Below are 17107 nucleotides of genomic sequence, written 5' to 3'. Positions count from 1 at the left end.
GGACTTGGACTTCACAGTTTTCAAGTTTGCCAATATGCGTTCTCATAAAAATGGCAGGTTTGGCCATCTCTAGGTTTTGACTCGTGGTGTCTGTGTATGTTTCTTCTTGAATCAAGAAAAAGTTATAAATGTTGGGCAAACTTAGTCTGCTTTCTGGTAGTTTGGTGCTTGTAATGTTTTTAGTGCTCCTGTTTTATGCACAACTCCTTTCAGTGTTGCTCTTTGTTGAAAGATGCTTTTTTATTTCCTGATTCTGTATACACATTTTCCTTTAACATGAAGACTTTGGGGACTCTGGTTTACTGTGAAATAATAGAGGCAGAAATAATCTAGCTATCTCAGTTTCCTGTTGAATTTCTACTTTTATGATGAAAATTAAATCCTGTGTGTACAAATACTGTTTAAAGTGAATGAATGTAAAAAAAAAACGGTACAAGAACTTTACTTTGTTTAGGTTCAGAGCGTAATGTACTTCGATTTTGTTTCTTTTCAGACTATGAGAAGACAAAGAAATGAAGTTGTAGTGGAGCTGAGAAAGGTGAGATGATCGAGCATTGCTCTTAGTAAATGGGCTTTGGCTGTGTTTTTATTTCAGTAAAATTTGGGAGTTTTTGTTAAAGGATTAAAAAAAAATAGATACTCTTGTGTGTTGTTCACCAAGAAAACCATTGTTAAAACTATCTATTTGTCTTTTCTAATTCTGTGAAGGTACCTTGGTTTAGAAGGAAATTCTACAATTACCATATCTGCTGCTGGAAGTTCCATATTTTTTGTCCAGAAAACCAGAATTTAACTTTTAGTCTGTTGAAGGAAATAATTCTTGTTTCTCCAGCTAGGTTTTCAATTTTAAAAACGTAGTAAAAGCAAGTAAGAGTGGAAGAGTATATGCATGAGGATAACGCTGTTTAGAGTTGTTGGAAAACTAGCTCTTGAGACAAGTAATAATAACTTGAATTATTTTGCTTCTGGGATGAACAGAAAACTAGCCTCTGGGAATTGCCTCGTCTTGTTAGTAATAATGACAAATAGGTTGTGATGTCAGGGTTGATGGATGAAACTTCCTGCAAAAGTAGTTACTGCTGGAGGTCAAGCTGGGCAGAGGATTTTTCTAGGAAGGAGTAATTTCCAAAATGTGCTCTGCAGCCCTTTCCACTATCTTGGATGTTGGAACTTTTAGCAGTATCAATGACAGCGTGTTTGTGGTGCTTGTGTAAAACAGAAGCTTCTAATCCCTTCTTAACAACAGCCACATCCTCCAAGTTAAGGTTTTAAAGGTATTAAATAATTTTTCTCTTTAAGAACAAAAGAGATGAGCATCTACTGAAGAGGAGAAATGTACCCCATGAAGATATCTGTGAAGATTCTGATATAGATGGTGACTTCAGAGTGGTAAGAATTAACTTAACTCTCAAGCATGTCTTTTTTTAATGTATTTAAAAGAAATTTCTAACGTCTGACTTTTGTCTCTGTTTTCTAGCAAAACACTTCTTTGGAGGCAATAGTACAGGTAAAAATAATACTTAATTGTTTGAACATTCTTCACATCATGGTGATAAATATGTGAAAAGTCTTAAATTCTCTTTTCTTTTAGAATGCTTCGAGTGACAACCAGGGTATACAGTTAAGTGCTGTGCAGGCTGCAAGGTAAGAACACACTTTTCTCAAATATACTGTTGTTGTTCGTACTTTATTGTGCTCTTAAATTCAGAAAATGTGTTCTAGCTTAACTGGAAAAAGTATGCAATTTACCAGTTTTAGAAAATGAAACTTGATAAATAGAACTTTACAAAAAAGGTCTCTTTCAAATAGGCAGATTTTCCGTTATGTACAAATAAATGATATTTGCCGTAGCGTAGTATTTGCTTCTTAGAAATAGAGCAAAATATGTAATTGGCAGGACTATAAAGTCTTTAGCTTTAAATACAGAAAGAACCAGCATGATCCTTTCTCTAGTTTTGTCATGGATTAGGCCACTAAAACCACTTTCTCCTTTAAAAGCAATTCTGTGTAGTTGTGTGTATTCGAGAAGTGATCTTAAAAGTCCTCTTACAAAATAAATTGTGTATTTAACTGCTATTGATGAGCCGCTGGGCTTTTTTGTTGTTGTTGCAGCAAGAAGCTACAACTTTTTACTTGTTTACCCTCTGTGGTCAGGTGAACTGGAGATCTCTTTGACTTTTGCGAGTTAATGTATTTGAAATCGATAGTGGAAAGAATAGTTCCTCTGCTCATTTCTGTTGGGCAACAGGCCTTCATTAAAAAATTTCATCAACTTAGGGTAGCATCATGCAGAACGTCCAGTTTACTGTAGCTGATCTCAACCAAGTTAGGCTGAAGTACATTGAATTAAACCTGATTTTTAAAAAAGTGGGAATGTCCCTGTGGATTTGTTACTGTTGTAACTATTTCTTTTAAATTGATAACTAAAATCAAGGGAGTGCAGTTTACATTACTGGAAGGACATTGAATTGTATTTTAGAGATAAAAAAATGATTCTCAGTCTCGATCGAACCTGTACCATCCTTTGGTCTGGAGCTGGAACAGGAAGGAAAAATCCTGCCCAGGTCTAACCCTCAAAACATACAACTGGAATATGAGGAACATAAAACTGATTAGAAGTACTTAAGACAAAGAAAAGCCAAATTAAACAAAAAAACCCCTCAAACCTCCCCCAAAACCTGAAGTTTTGATTCTTGTATTGTAATTCTCTGCCTGTTTGAGCAGATGTTTTGTGAATAGACTGCACTGTGATTGTTTTGTCACTGGACCAAAATCACTGTTATTCCACAAGCGCATTTTTGTTCCTTAATTTTTATAATATTGTAGACGTAAGTTGTCTTCAGTTCTAAAAGGAATCTCTTCACTTAGTTGGAAGTTGAAAATTCACATCTGGTTATTACAAGAGTCTTCACGTAATCTGTTCAGATCTTCCCCATTGCTTAGTTTTCTGAGCTATTTTTTTTTTTTTTCACATCTGGCTTTTCATCTCTTTTTCCCTGTGTTACGCCCTTTAACACGTCAGTGATACCTTTCAGGATAAAGAGTGGCAGTGGGAAGTTGATTTGTAGTTAACGTGTTAGTGAACAGGCTGCCCTACGAAGAGATGACTGCGTAGAATCTTGCTTCCCACTGCTGGTGAAAGTTTGGTGTGCTGAGCCAAGGTGTCCCCTCCAAGAAGCTTCCTTCATTCTCCTTAATTCCTTTGCTGCAGAAGGGTGAAACTAAAGGGATTAAGAATTGAAATAAATTAGTAGGGTCTTCCGCAGCAGTACTTTGAGTCCTTTCTCTCTGACATTATATCCTTGGTAAAGAAGAAATGAGTTTCTGCCTTTCCTGTCAAAGCAGCTGGGATCTGTTTATCTCCCTGGTTGGGTGGAGGAGGAAGAAGCTGTGGGAGGGTGTAACTGAATTAACTCTGGTGATCTTTATTTTGCTGACTGACAGTAAACTTCAAAAGTAGTCAGGGAGAACATGGTAAGTGAAAGGGGCAGTGCAGGTAAAGGCTTCAGTTTTTCAGTAGTTCAGTAATTCCAGTTTTGGGGTTATTTTCACTTCAAGTGGAGAAAACAAATCCTGCTTGGTCTTGGAGAGCATGAGACAGACACTTGCAAAGAACTTCTCAGCCTTCATGACTTCTCTTCTTTTGTGATTTGTGTGTTAATTTTTGCTTTTTTTTTTTCTCCTTTTCCTAAATAGAAAACTGCTTTCCAGTGATCGCAATCCACCAATTGATGATCTAATAAAATCAGGAATATTACCTATTTTAGTGCACTGTCTTGAAAGAGATGACAAGTGAGTATTTCTAAAATTCAGTGTTACAATTGTTGCAAGTGTTTTTGATACTTGGCAAATGTTGCCTATGGCATCTGGTTTGGAAACTCATGTTACAGTCATGCTTTTTTGTTTTTTCTTGCTTTGCAGTCCTTCGTTACAGTTTGAAGCTGCATGGGCTTTAACAAACATTGCCTCGGGAACCTCTGAACAAACACAGGCCGTAGTTCAATCCAGTAAGTCTGACGGTATTTGATGGCTGATAAAGCACACGCTGCAGCTTCTACAAAAATAAGTTAGTCTGAATGATATTGTGAAGAGCATCCACAGTCCTGTTCCTCTCTATCTTGAGCGTGTTCACCAATCCACATCTTAGGGTTGATCCTGTCATGCGATAGCCAGGATGGGTGAAATTCGGTTGTGGATCACGGGGCAGGTCGCTGAGGGACCTGCCCATGAAGTCTCCTGCCAGATGTTCTACTTCTTCTCTGGCAAGCAGCGTCAGTTGAAGCGCACACCTCCTTTTGTTCTTCATTTTCTCAAATTTTTAAATTCAGTTGAGTTTCCTAATGGTGAGTAATCTCTTTTGGAAACTCACAGTGTTTTAGCAGAGTTGCTATCTGCTGGTTTCCAGTTTTCAAACTTCAAAACAAAGAAAACTGAATCCGAACGCCAACAAAAAACTTCAACCAACCAGCTGAAAAAAGCTAAAAATCTCCTATGGAGGGATTTCCTACCTTATTGTGAAGAGGGAGCAAAAGATGTGGACCAAATCCAGGGTACCTGGCATTGAATTCTCTTCCGAAATCTAGTTGAAGAAAAACTCTGTCCTTCATGTTTTCGAGAATCTGAAACATGGTGAGGAATTGTTGTTGGACATGAAATCTGAGGTGCCAAGCAAAGCAAGCTTGCTGCTGTACTCTAAACCTGCCTAAGTCGAAGGACTCTTTGTTTTGGTAAAGCAGAACTAAAGCAAAGTGTCTGTAGGCTTGCTGAGATTAGGGAATAAAACAGCAGAGCTTCTTGAGACCAATGGGAGAATCAAACATACAGTAAATCAGGGGTTTACCTGAAGTTTAAGGGGAAAAAAAAATCACAAAACTCACATTATGTGATAAACCAGTAGCTTTAATGGTTGGAATTGGTGCTATATTGCAGTGCTTGCTGCTGATACCATTAAACACGCTGTGCTTCCAACAGTGGAAAGACACAATTATGCTTGATTTTTTGGTGTGTTTTTCCCCCCACCACAATCATCATGTATTGACTTGTTTGAGAACTAATTGGAACTTTTGTTTGAGGTAGTAAGTACAGTTTCTAAGATATCTGGTGGTGGTTGTGTTGAAATGTCCGTGTTTGCATGGATTTCATGACTTTTCAGTTTAATGATCAAAGAAGATTGTTTCTTTTTTGTTGTTAGTGCAAAGCAGTGACAGACTTCTCAAACTTTGTTACTGGCTTTATATTTAGAAAAAGATAAGGAATCATAAGAAAATCCTTATTGCTGTTTTCTCTTAAATGGCCAGGTGTGTTTCAGAAATGTTTGATTGGAAAAATAGGTTGATTGTCCACAGCAGATGTGAAGGAATTAAAGGCAGGTTACTTCAGCTTAAAAGATACTTTTTTTTTTTAAATTGTATGTAAGTTTTGAGATTACACTGGTTGCAAGATCAGTTGCCCTTTGCTTTTACAAACTAAGCATTAAAAGGCTGATAATTTTGGATTTGACTGTTACAGTATGCATCTTTGCTAATACTTTTTAACTTTCTTTTTTCTCATCCTCCTTTTCCTTTCCCAGTTGCATTCTGAGTTTTGGTTCGAAAATTTTAGTTAACGTGCAATGTGTCCCACACTTCTGATCTAGAACACTTGTTACTTAGACCTAGCTTATCAGTGGATTGAAGATGAGTGCCAAATACAGTAATTTTATTTTTAGTGATGATCTCTGATTTAGCTAGGTCTGCTTGTATGGACTACATTAACCAATGTAATGGCTGTGACATGAAAGTATGGATTATTTCAGTGTATTTCAGAGAAAAAGGCGGTCTGCTGTAATCTTTCCAGAAGTACTTCTCAAGTACTCAGCAAGTTTTTTTTCCTCCTTGCATACAGGCATTGTAAAATACTCTTATTTAGTAAGAAATAAGAAAACTATCGTGTGAGTTATTTCTCCAGCAAAAAAATTTTCTACATTGAGAGAGAGTCTGACTAAAAATACGAACCTCTCTTGGAGTCTGTGTTCCTCCTCCTGACACTGAAGTTGGCCAGTTTGAATGGGTTGAGGTTGGTCTTAAACTGTTACGGCTCTGCAGCTGGTTCTGATAGATTCCTTAGCAGGGAATTTCCAAATTCAGTGAGCATAACTACATTGGGAGTTCTGACAAGCTTCAGTAAACTTGTGAGACTTACAAACAAATTAAATGTCAGGTTATTTTAAGAGTTGCTTTCATAATGTTCTGAAGTGTGGGCTCTGCGAGTGCAGTGAGGGAAAATTTATTACAGTATGTTTTATCTCGGTATCATCTGGGAAGTTAGTAAAGTTTTGACCGATACTTAATCAGGAGAAAACTTTCTTGTGCAATACTGGAGTTCCTTTTTAAGAGCTAATTATGTGAACTATTTTGCCTTTTGAGAAATGTGTTTTTTCACAGTTGCGTGGGGTTCTGTTTGTGTCTTTCAGATGCTGTGCCACTTTTTCTGAGACTGCTGCATTCACCTCATCAAAATGTTTGCGAGCAAGCTGTGTGGGCTTTAGGAAATATCATAGGTTTGTGTTACTCCTGCCACTAAAAATTCCAAGTTCCCTTTCTTATTGAATGAATAAGCTGGGTAGGATTTTGTGTGTCGGAACTTGGAGATGTTCAGCTGTGAGCCAAAAGGCAGCCGTTAGACCGGCAGTTACCCCGTTCTTAACTTACTCCTGGTTTAATCTGTTGTGTATTGATGGTGTGCACCCAACACCACGTGTCTACACGCTTTCTGTCTGGGTACAGGAGAAGGAATTGCTGGCAAACAGACATGCAAATTGTTAAAATAAAAACTGGTTTGCATTTAAGTCTGAAATTTTGCCTGAGCTTGCACACATGATGTTGAATTCTAGATAACTTCAAAACATTTGTTCTTTCATTGGATTTTTCCTTTTCTTGTGCAGGCATTAGCTTTGTGGTGTACAGCCCTGACTGTGCTTCTTGAGGATTCATACCGGTTCTGACATACTGAGATTCCTACAGTCTGATATTTTAGAAATGCCTAGTCCTTCTTAAGATGCAAGCCAATAAATTTCACTGGTTTATGTCTGCTTGAAGCTGTTAGTGACACATGTGCAGTACAGGTCAGATGCCACTTTCGAGACAGCTGTAGCGATACCCGGGCAGTGATGGGTGTGCTTGTCTTTCAGATACGGAGTTGGTAGTACCAGTTTTCGGGCAATTTTGAACTACTCTTGAGATGTTTTAGTATTGATTATAAACTTTGTGAAGGGTTCTTGAGGAATGCTTTGGGCTATGGGCTATTCTTGGTGGCTGGGCATTGATCACCACCTCTTTTCTGTTCCCAACCTGTACAGCTGCTATAAATCACCAACACTTTTCTGTTAAGGATCTAGCTGGTTTTGAGTAGTTCAAAATGAAGCAGCAAGGCAGTCACAGGTCCTACTAAAGCTTTCTGTAAGTGTCTTTATGATAGATGGATCTATATAGATACTGATAGCTATATCTCTCTCTATATATATATTTATATGCATCTTTCCAAAACCTGCATTCTTATGTATACATTTTAAATGACTGAAGCTTTAAGTCTAGACTTTTTGTGAGTGGTGTGAAATGATCTTTGTCTTCCTAATTGTTCCGATGTCTCCGACAGGTGATGGACCCCAGTGTAGAGATTACGTTATTAGTCTTGGAGTAGTGAAACCACTGCTGTCCTTCATCAGCCCATCTATTCCCATAACTTTCTTAAGAAATGTTACTTGGGTCATGGTCAACTTGTGCCGTCACAAAGATCCTCCTCCGCCGATGGAAACCATTCAGGAGGTGACTGAATGAACTCACTGTTCGGTGTAACTATAGTGAGGCGGAGTGTCTGTCTGCCTTTGAAATAACCATCAGACGTTTCTTTTCCTCCTCAGATCCTTCCAGCGCTCTGTGTTTTAATTCACCACACAGATGTAAATGTAAGTAACACCACTTAAAGCTAGCTTTGTGTTCTGGTATAGTTTTCTAGCTGGAGTATAAAGTTTCTCAGAGTTAACTTTTCTTTAAAAAAAAATATCTGTCATGTTATCTTCCATTATGGCAAACTTACTTTGATATCTTTTAACTGCTTATTTTGAAGTGTAACTTATGATTTTTTGCGTGATATTTCTCTATCTTTGCTCATTTGCATGGACTTTCCCTGCACAAAAATAAAATGCAGTTTCAGTTGCATTTCTGTGAACGTTCATTTGAGGTTATCAGTATAAATGAAGGAAAAATTGTCTGCTGCATCTGTAAAATGTTAGATGTAACTTCTGAGGTGTTAAATATGAACGTTGGGTTATTAGTAGAGTGAGTGAATGAGACTACTGGACTTGTGAAATGTGTCAGCTGTTTGCCTAAACCTAAGTCAGAATTGCTTAAGGTGAATTCTTTTCTTCCTACTGAAGTTGTTGCTTAGTTGTCAAAGTTAATGGCAACTGTGCTTTGCCAAAATATGCTTAAATGTATTAACAGAAGCTCCTATAGTAGTTGTACTATCTAATTTCTTGTATATAAGTAGGTGAAATCAAGCTTTTTCGAATTTCTTGTATTTGTAAGTCAAAAACAATGCTGAAACAATGCTCACTCAGTTTTAGGGCTTCTTTTGGGGTCTGGGTTTGGTGGTTTTTTTTGTAAGCTATCACTTGACATGCTCAGACTTAGTGCTGTTTAATTGACTTTTCTGAGTGTGAGTACACCCGTGTATATGCACACACAGGAAATTCAGTCTTCAGTGCTGCTGTATCAGATGTAAAAAAAAAAAATTTCAAAGCTTTTCTGAAATTTTGTGGGGGAATTCCAAAAAGAAAATAACTCAATACCATTTAATGTACGGTTTATTGATTTGAGAGTGCCAAATGCCTGTAGCTTAGTATTTGCTAAGGCTTTATCCTCCTGCCAGAGGGGAGGAGGTTGTCCACCAGTACCTTGTAAAAAGAGCTGATGTAATTGAATTGCTTTTATTATATCCTTCAGAAGTTAAGCTCTCATTAGCAGTTTAGCTGTTGGTTTTGTTTGTGTGGGGTTTTTTATACTGGTGTGTTCTTTGGAGCTAGAACAGCAGTTGTATTTCAGAATGTCAGGAGTTTGTAAAACAAAGTGAGCTTTTGTTGTATCAATACTAGCTTCACAATGATAAATATTTTCCATTTTAATTTCAATTTTTATTTTTTGTATAAGGCTTTTGATATTTCTGTACTATTTACAAAGAAATATTTTTACTGTTAGATATTGGTAGATACAGTCTGGGCACTCTCATATCTAACGGATGCTGGCAATGAGCAGATCCAGATGGTGATAGACTCCGGAATAGTCCCTCATTTGGTTCCTCTTCTCAGTCATCAAGAAGTTAAAGTGCAGGTAAGTTTGGGTAATTTTAAGTTGTTCCAAGTGTAATACTATAGAAAGCAACTGTTTTGTCTTTTTAGTTCATGCTGAAGTATAAAGAGTACTTTCTCCTGTGTTATACAGCGTTTACATAAAATGTATTGGTTTTTTTAACTCTTACTGTTTGGAAGTATGTGCTCAACAAAAAAAAATTATTCGAAGAGCTCCTTTTTAAAGAAAATATTTTGTTTTCAGACTGCTGCACTGAGAGCTGTAGGAAACATCGTCACTGGTACCGATGAACAGACACAGGTAGTTCTGAACTGTGAAGCTCTCTCACATTTTCCAGCACTTCTGACACATCCCAAAGAAAAAATTAATAAGGTAAGTAAATGCAGAGATTGCACACGATTGATAATTCTTTTTTTATATATATATGTTTGGCTTAGCTCTTTTGGATTTCATATAACTTGATGTGGTAGAGATTCAAGTAATTGGCTGCTTACACCAGTTTATGGCAAGAGCAAGCAGTGCTGAAATTTTTCTTGAAGTTAGCACCAGTAGAAAAATCTTTAAGGAGCTGCAAACTGTTAACTTGACAAGGATGTTTCTTCCTGATTCTTCTAATTGAATTTTTATGAAATTAAAGCTTTATCTTACTCTGACTGTTGACTTAAAAGTTGGAGTTGTTGATCTGTGAAATGTCACTTTAATTAAACTGACTCTCTTGGAAGTGATGAAACAGAGATAATTGGATGTCCCTTTGAATGGAGTGTGTGTGCGATAAATGGAATTAAACCAAGTCTAGCTGGGGGTGGGCTGCGGGGGACGCGTGTGTGTGTGCGTGTACAGAAAAGGCTTTGAACGGGGGCGCTGACAACGCGGTGCTGATTCCGGAGTGCATCTGAGGCGTGTTGTTGAGTTCTGGGCTGCTGCTTTGCAACATTGCCGATGATTAAAGCCCAAAACGAGCCCACCAGGACAAGCCTCGGCATCTTAAATCTCTAACAGGTTCATTAATGAAAGTGATCCTGTGATCTGATCCAAGAGACTCGGTGGAATCAAAATGTGAGAATTCCTGACCAAAAAGTTGTCCTGCCAGATAAGTAGAGAGGAGAATTGAGAAGAAGTGATGGAGGATTTCTAGAAAGGGAGAAATGTATGAACTGTAGGATTAAAACAAGGTGATACTCTGAATATACTTAACATTTTCTGTGAAACAGTGTTCATTATTTCTTGACAAATTCCTCCTGAAAGGGAGTGGAGGGCCCTTGATCCTTTTTTAACACAAGAATCCAGATACAGTCCTTGACTTAGTTCAAAATTTCAGCTATTCAGGACTGGGAGGACCTACCGGGGAAGGGATTTCTTCTTGCACGTTTTCCTGAGCACCTGCTGTTGATTATTGCTGGAAGGAGAAAGTCTTGGGTTTATGGAGAGAATGACCATAAAGGGTCACATAACTTTGCAGTATTCCTGAAAAGCAGGCATTTAAGTACTAGGTGTTGCGTTTTCTTGACGATTGATGCTCAGAGAAACACTGTGGAGCAGGTAAAGAACAGGTTGTCTTCTGCCGCTCTCATCTGGGAAGCACGATGCTGTACTGCCTTTTGGAATTCATCTGACCATCAGCTGAAAACTACTGTAGCGCTCATTCTCAATAAGAGTTGATTATGAGTGCTTATCTGTAGCCTTGTAACTTTTTTTTTTTCACTTAATAATTTTTCCTTTTAATCCGTGGATTTGGAGTGTTTGTAAAAATGAAAGCTGGAAGAGTGTTGTGGAGTCTCCTAAGGCGTGACTGCCCACTTTGTCTGTATGCCTGGCTTACTCGCTAAGAATTCAGTTGCGTACAATCAAACCGATACAATACTTTATTTAAGATTGACTAGTGTATGAATTGCAGATGTAGAAATGTGCCTGTATAAAGTCTTGCTACGATGTAGAAGACTATCTGAATCAATAATTTCTCACGTCCTTTTATTTTGCAGGAAGCAGTGTGGTTCCTATCTAACATCACTGCAGGAAATCAGCAGCAAGTTCAGGCAGTAATAGATGCAAACCTTGTTCCAATGATAATACATCTTCTAGATAAGGTTAGATAAAAGGATTTAACAGTTGGCTTCTTTAATTGGGGACATTGGGGACATTGAATTCCTTGCTTCATGTTTTACATCATACTATACCCTTGTGTTTTTTATAAGTTGTGAGATAAAATAAATTAGTTGTTGATATTCTTTTGGGAAGTGCTGTGAGATGGTGAGTGCCAGATGCTTTAGGGAAGGGAAGCAGATCAGAGGAAGCTCCTTCTCAGGTCCTTCTAAATCCCATTTCCATTATTTTTCTCACTTTGTTAACAAAGGGATAGAATTTTTTACTCATGTGGCGTGAACAGCTCTGGATGGGAAAAGAATTCAGTTAATTCCGGACCTTTGGCCAAAGCATAAGGACTTCATCCTTCCCCCACCCCCCATCATCTGGAAACATAAGTGCTATGACTTGCCCTTACCTGAAGTAACCTGTAGCTGTTCACAAATACCTCTGTTAACTGCCAGTTTATTAATCACTGAGAAAAGAGTTGGAGACCCTTCTCTGTAAATTTAACAAGCAGACTTGAGTTGACTAACCTCAGAGGCAGGCGCAGTCCCAGTGAGTACTGTGGTTTATCAGAACTGCCACTTTCAGCTTATCTCTCTCTGTAATACCTGACAGATATTGATAAGGAATGTGAGGGAGTGGAGTGCTACAGTTTTTATTTACTTTGCAAACAAATTCCCCTTCCTCTGGAATATCAATTTAAAAACATGGTTGCAGGGAGGGGATATGAACACTGAGTAAACATCTACAGGATTTGTTTGTTGCTTTCCTTTCTGACTGAACTACAATGGTGTTACCATACAGAATGGACTGTAACAGATACAAGCTTTTACTAAAATACTACATAACGTAACAGGAACGATCTTTTCTGGTTTTATGGTTGTCTTTTTAGGGTGACTTTGGTACTCAGAAAGAAGCTGCTTGGGCAATAAGCAACTTAACGATCAGCGGAAGAAAAGACCAAGTGAGTAAGCTTTACGACTACGTCCTTTATCTTTCTGGGGTGCCTTGGAGAGTCAGAACATCAGCTGACTGGCGTAGGCTGCTGCTGTGTCAGGATTGTGAATGTCTGGATTCCTGCCCTGTTCAGTAACTTCACTTTTCCACAAGGGGTTGAGAAGCGAAGTTCAGCTGCTGTGTCTGGAATGACCTGGCTTTAGGAGTGTCGATGGGGATTTGGATGGACACTCTTCTGTTAGGGTGGCCTCGGAGCTATGAATAAGTTCGTTCAGGCTCTGATGAGATTCTTGGTCATTCAACATCTCGTATCTTTTTACTGTTTTCCCCTTAGAGATAAGAGTGTGATAATTACAATAGTAGTAGCCATTGAGTAGAAATATACTAGTTTCTTGTAAGCCAGGAATATTAGTTTTGAGGCAGGTTTGTGGTGGTGATGTTATTCTTCCAATATGAGGTTGAAGAAACTCTTAATACTGAAAAGTGCTAATTGTGTGTTCTAGCCTTGAAATATATTTGTAATATAAACCGAATGTTACCTTTTAATGCTCTGAAATAAGAATTTCTGAAGGGAACTCTGCAGAATACTTTGACTTTGGATGACTTTGAGTACTTTGACATGATGAAACTTGTTTGCGTGTGTGCTTGTGGTGCAGTGTTTGCTTCTGTCACACCCCTGATTTAACTCATTATTTGGTTTTTTTTCCCCTTAGGTGGCATACTTAATTCAACAAAATGTAATTCCTCCCTTTTGCAATTTGCTGACAGTAAAAGACGCGCAAGTTGTGCAAGTGGTTCTGGATGGACTAAGTAATATTTTAAAAATGGCTGAAGATGAAGCGGAAACCATAGCCAACCTTATAGAAGAATGTGGAGGTATGATGCTTAATATTTTGATGCTGTATTTTGTTTTCTTTCTGGAAATGGATGGTTTGGCTTCCCACCACGTGTGTCTGCTGTTGGCTTTATTGTGTGTTGGCACAGACGTTTTAAGCAGAACTTCTCTTTTAAAAAAGAAAAATTACCTTTTCATAACTACATATGAATGTACTCAGCTTTTCCTAACTGATTAAATTTGATGATCAAGTGAAAATGTGGAGGAGCTGGATAATGGCAATAGTTTTATTAAGTGCCAGTTTTCTAATGGCCTGGTGTGCTTGACAAAATAGTTTCTGTTAATACAGGAATGAAAGAACAGTGTTTTACCTCTCACTACATTATACTTACGTGTTTATTGTAGGCCTGGAGAAAATCGAACAGCTACAAAACCATGAAAATGAAGACATCTACAAACTGGCTTATGAGATCATTGATCAGTTCTTCTCTTCAGATGATGTAAGTGTGTAATAGCTCTGCGGTCTGCTTTCCTAAATAACGGTTCAAGATAAAGGCAACATCTAAAGCCTTCTCTGCAACTTTTTTGTGCTTTTTTCAGTGAAGAATGAGCCTGTATTTGAACCTGTTGCGTATTTTACTGTTCTTCATGATGAAATACTGGAAGATCTGATGCCTGATTTAAGCCTCCTCTCTTAAATTTAAAATATGAGGCTTTGAATAGGTCTCTTAACTGTCAGCTTCTGACTGAGCTTGACATTCCACATTCGGTCAGCTCCCCGCTGACTTGAGTATTGAATCTGAGATCTGCTTCTTAAGAAGGAAACTATTTTGAATATTTTGGTAATTTCAGTGGTAGGATGTGCTTATCATGAATGTTGGTTTCAGTTTAAACATGTAACATAAATCGAAGGAAGGGTTTAGATTCGCATGCACTTCAAATCCTAGAAGTTAACTGCATAGAAAGTAAATGTGCTCAGTCTGTGTCATGGAGAGGGGGTTTCTACTCGGCTGAAGAACTCTTTGGAGTGGATTACTGCAAAAATGGTAGAGCACAGTTGCGTTCATGCCCTGCTCTCTGCACTGAAGTTTCTTTTGTGCTAGATCTTCCCTTCCATATCAGCAATAAGATGCAAGTCTTATTTAGCAACTTGAATTTTGCATATAGAGCAGGTGTTGGAGTTTAGCCCCGTGTCAGTTGGGTGTATTACCTGTATCGTAAGTTTGGCTAATCCTTACTTAATGGTACCGGTGTTTTCTTAAGAGCTGTGACAGTTTATAAACTGGCAGTAAGGATGATGCATGTCTGACAAACTGTTTTCCTGGAGTGGAAACTGCATAAACAAGAAAGACTGCTGCGTGCCATGTAGCTTGGCTACTAAATACAAGCTAAACCATTTCAGCCTAAATTACTTTATTACAGCGTTTTGATTAAATTGGGAGAGAAGAATGGCAAGATTGGATGTAAGGGAATAGATCAGATTTAGGATTGTCTTGTCTTCTTTTTAGTGAGGCTTTTGGCTTCCTATTCCTACTGATGACGTTCTCGTTCCGTTACAGATTGATGAAGATCCTAGCCTTGTTCCGGAAGCAATACAAGGCGGAACATTTGGTTTCAATTCATCTGCCAATGTACCAGCAGAAGGGTTCCAGTTTTAGAGTGGTATTTTGGAAGTTAGGTACAATGCAGCATTGAATAAAAAAAAAAAAAAGGTTTGATCCATCAATCTTGGCTCATGGGATCCGCTGCTGCATTAAATCGGGAAAGAAAATGTGAAGATTTCATTTGGAATCACAGAAAAGCCCAAATGAAGTCAAAGATGGCGAGTGGGTGCGAGTGAGAATGAGTGGCAAAATGTAACGAAAAACTTCACACTGAATGCTTATTTAGATTGTTCAAAGAAAAAGGGCTACAGGTCAAAGATCTTCAGTGCCTGAGAAGGAACAACGACTTACTAGAGCAATTGGGGGGAAATGCAGTACTATCATCATCCAGCCTTGTAAGCATAAGAGAATAGGATGCCCACATAAGTCCAAGGAGAATGAGCCCAGGCCTTGCTATGAAGCACCGTGTGAATGGACAACCTTGAGTGAATGTCTGGACTCGCTGCTGTGGAGCCAGGCTCGCGTTTCAAAATCTGGGGCTCGTCGGTCCTGCAGCAGGCTCCCGGTGCTGGCGTGGCGTGTGTACGAGAGTATGGTTGTGATGCTGTATGTGAACGCATGCAAGCTTGATTCGCCTTCAGGGGGCTGAAAATAAACCTAGTAAATCATCAAAATGAGTTCATAAGTGTTAACTTACACTGGACACAAAAACAAAGGCCGGTTTAGCAGCAGACTCTGGTTTACTCCTGCAGCCTGTGTTTCTCTTTTTGTTTTGTTTTTGGTTTGGTTTTTTTTTTCCCCCTCTTATTTTTCTTTTGGTTATTTCTAATTTCTTTCCTGTATGGCTTATTAGTTGTTTGTAAAGTCAGAACTTCAGGAAGGCTTCCCTGTGCATTTGCACCAGATGAATGTTTGATGTTATGAAAAGCTTTCCATATCATCAAAAACTAATTTGTAGATTTTTGCATGAAAAAAAAAAAAATCATACATTTCCCTTCAAATAGGCTGTGTTGCAGTACACAAGTTGCCATAATAGTAGAAAGCAGTAAAACGTGGTAATAAAATCTCATCCTTTTCATTTTCAAAGATAACATGAAGACCTTTGCATGTGGTAATCTACAGCATAGCTCATTTTTAGATTTTGTTGAGTCCTGTAACCAAATGTTTCCGTTGTGGTAGGATACCGTGCTGTGTTTCAATGTTACTTGTTTTCAAACTTTGTTTTCTATGAAAATGATATGGAAACTTCAAAAAGTGAAATTTGGTGCATATGTACTGCCGAATAAAGACCGAAAAAAGAGGTGTGAATAGATGTACAAATCAAGTCATGGTTTGAACACCTTTAATATGCCTAATCCAATTGGTTTAGACTCTTTTTATCTTAGATGTAGGCAGCCATGAACAATCTATTTTGAGCCACTTTAGAGAGAACTTTGTATTTTTAAAACTTGCACAAAAAGGATGCAAGTGTTTTTGTAATTGGAGTACTGCCTCAGTTTTGAGGTTCTGCACACTAAATTAAAGGCGACGTTACAAATTTGTACAAAATGAACTCTTTATAAGGTGGCTCATTGTAGGAAATGCTGTGCCTTCCCCTTTGAGCACAAGTGTTGCATGAACAACAGTTTGCTATAATAAAACATACCAGATTTAGCCACCATTAGCATCTATATCTACCTTGTGTTTTAAAATCAACTGGTAATTCTGAAACACTGTAGAATGGATAAAGATTATTTTGTGATCATAACTCTTTGTTGGACTAGAGTATTTTTGCAGCATTCCTTGTCATCAGAAACATGGTTAAAGTTTAAAACTAGAAGCAGCGGAAACTAGCTTGTGAAATTTATCCAAGTAGAGTGCAGGCTAGGCTGTCTTGGGGAAATAAACATTAAAACTTGCAACTCTGTTGTATTTGGTGTGTCTTTGTACGTGCACTCTGGTTTTCATGGACCTTTCTGACTCTTGTCGCTTTGGTTTTTACCTGCTTAAGGCCAGGGGGCCGTGTGATGTCTTACGCAGGCGTGAGGCAGATAACTGTTCTGGTTTTCGTAGTAAGAAATGTACCTAATGACATAGCACGCACCCACTAAATAAATTAGGGCTATTTTCCTGTAAAATGTAGAGAACCCTTTGAGGAGGCAAAATGCTTACATCCGTGTGTTTAAGGAAGTTGCAGTACCTCAAGTGAAATTGGTACTAACCTGATGCTAAAATTTATCTTTGTGATGGAGGTGCTGTAGAAAATTGCTTTATTGTTGGAATCCTTTCTCGCTGGGGGTGAG

At 38.2% G+C, this 17107-nt stretch overlaps 1 protein-coding gene across 1 annotated transcript; it reads left to right on the top strand.

The window, feature by feature from the left end:
- The first annotated feature begins 496 nt into the window (after positions 1 to 496).
- Positions 497 to 16727, top strand: KPNA4 (karyopherin alpha 4 (importin alpha 3)). Its single transcript, XM_009872895.1, has 16 exons — positions 497 to 538; positions 1300 to 1389; positions 1478 to 1507; positions 1592 to 1644; positions 3697 to 3792; positions 3922 to 4007; positions 6452 to 6538; positions 7633 to 7802; positions 7898 to 7942; positions 9234 to 9365; positions 9588 to 9716; positions 11324 to 11428; positions 12322 to 12393; positions 13100 to 13262; positions 13627 to 13721; positions 14781 to 16727. Exons 1-16 carry the CDS (start codon positions 497 to 499, stop codon positions 14877 to 14879), a joined length of 1494 nt encoding a protein of 497 aa, XP_009871197.1. The 3' UTR covers positions 14880 to 16727.
- The last annotated feature ends 380 nt before the right edge of the window (positions 16728 to 17107 follow it).

Source organism: Apaloderma vittatum, unplaced genomic scaffold (genome assembly GCF_000703405.1).
Source record: "Apaloderma vittatum isolate BGI_N311 unplaced genomic scaffold, ASM70340v1 scaffold1757, whole genome shotgun sequence".
NCBI lineage: Eukaryota > Metazoa > Chordata > Aves > Trogoniformes > Trogonidae > Apaloderma > Apaloderma vittatum.
Note: the sequence above shows the minus strand (reverse complement) of the source record. Positions and strands in the feature narration are given on the sequence as shown.

Bases quoted from the DNA above. Each gene is read 5' to 3' on its own strand.
- KPNA4 (XM_009872895.1), top strand. From the start codon at position 497: ATGAGAAGACAAAGAAATGAAGTTGTAGTGGAGCTGAGAAAG. The intron at 1,645-3,696 runs GTAAGAACACAC...TTTCCTAAATAG, and splicing joins AGTGCTGTGCAGGCTGCAAG to AAAACTGCTTTCCAGTGATC. The intron at 7,803-7,897 runs GTGACTGAATGA...TTTCCTCCTCAG, and splicing joins CGATGGAAACCATTCAGGAG to ATCCTTCCAGCGCTCTGTGT.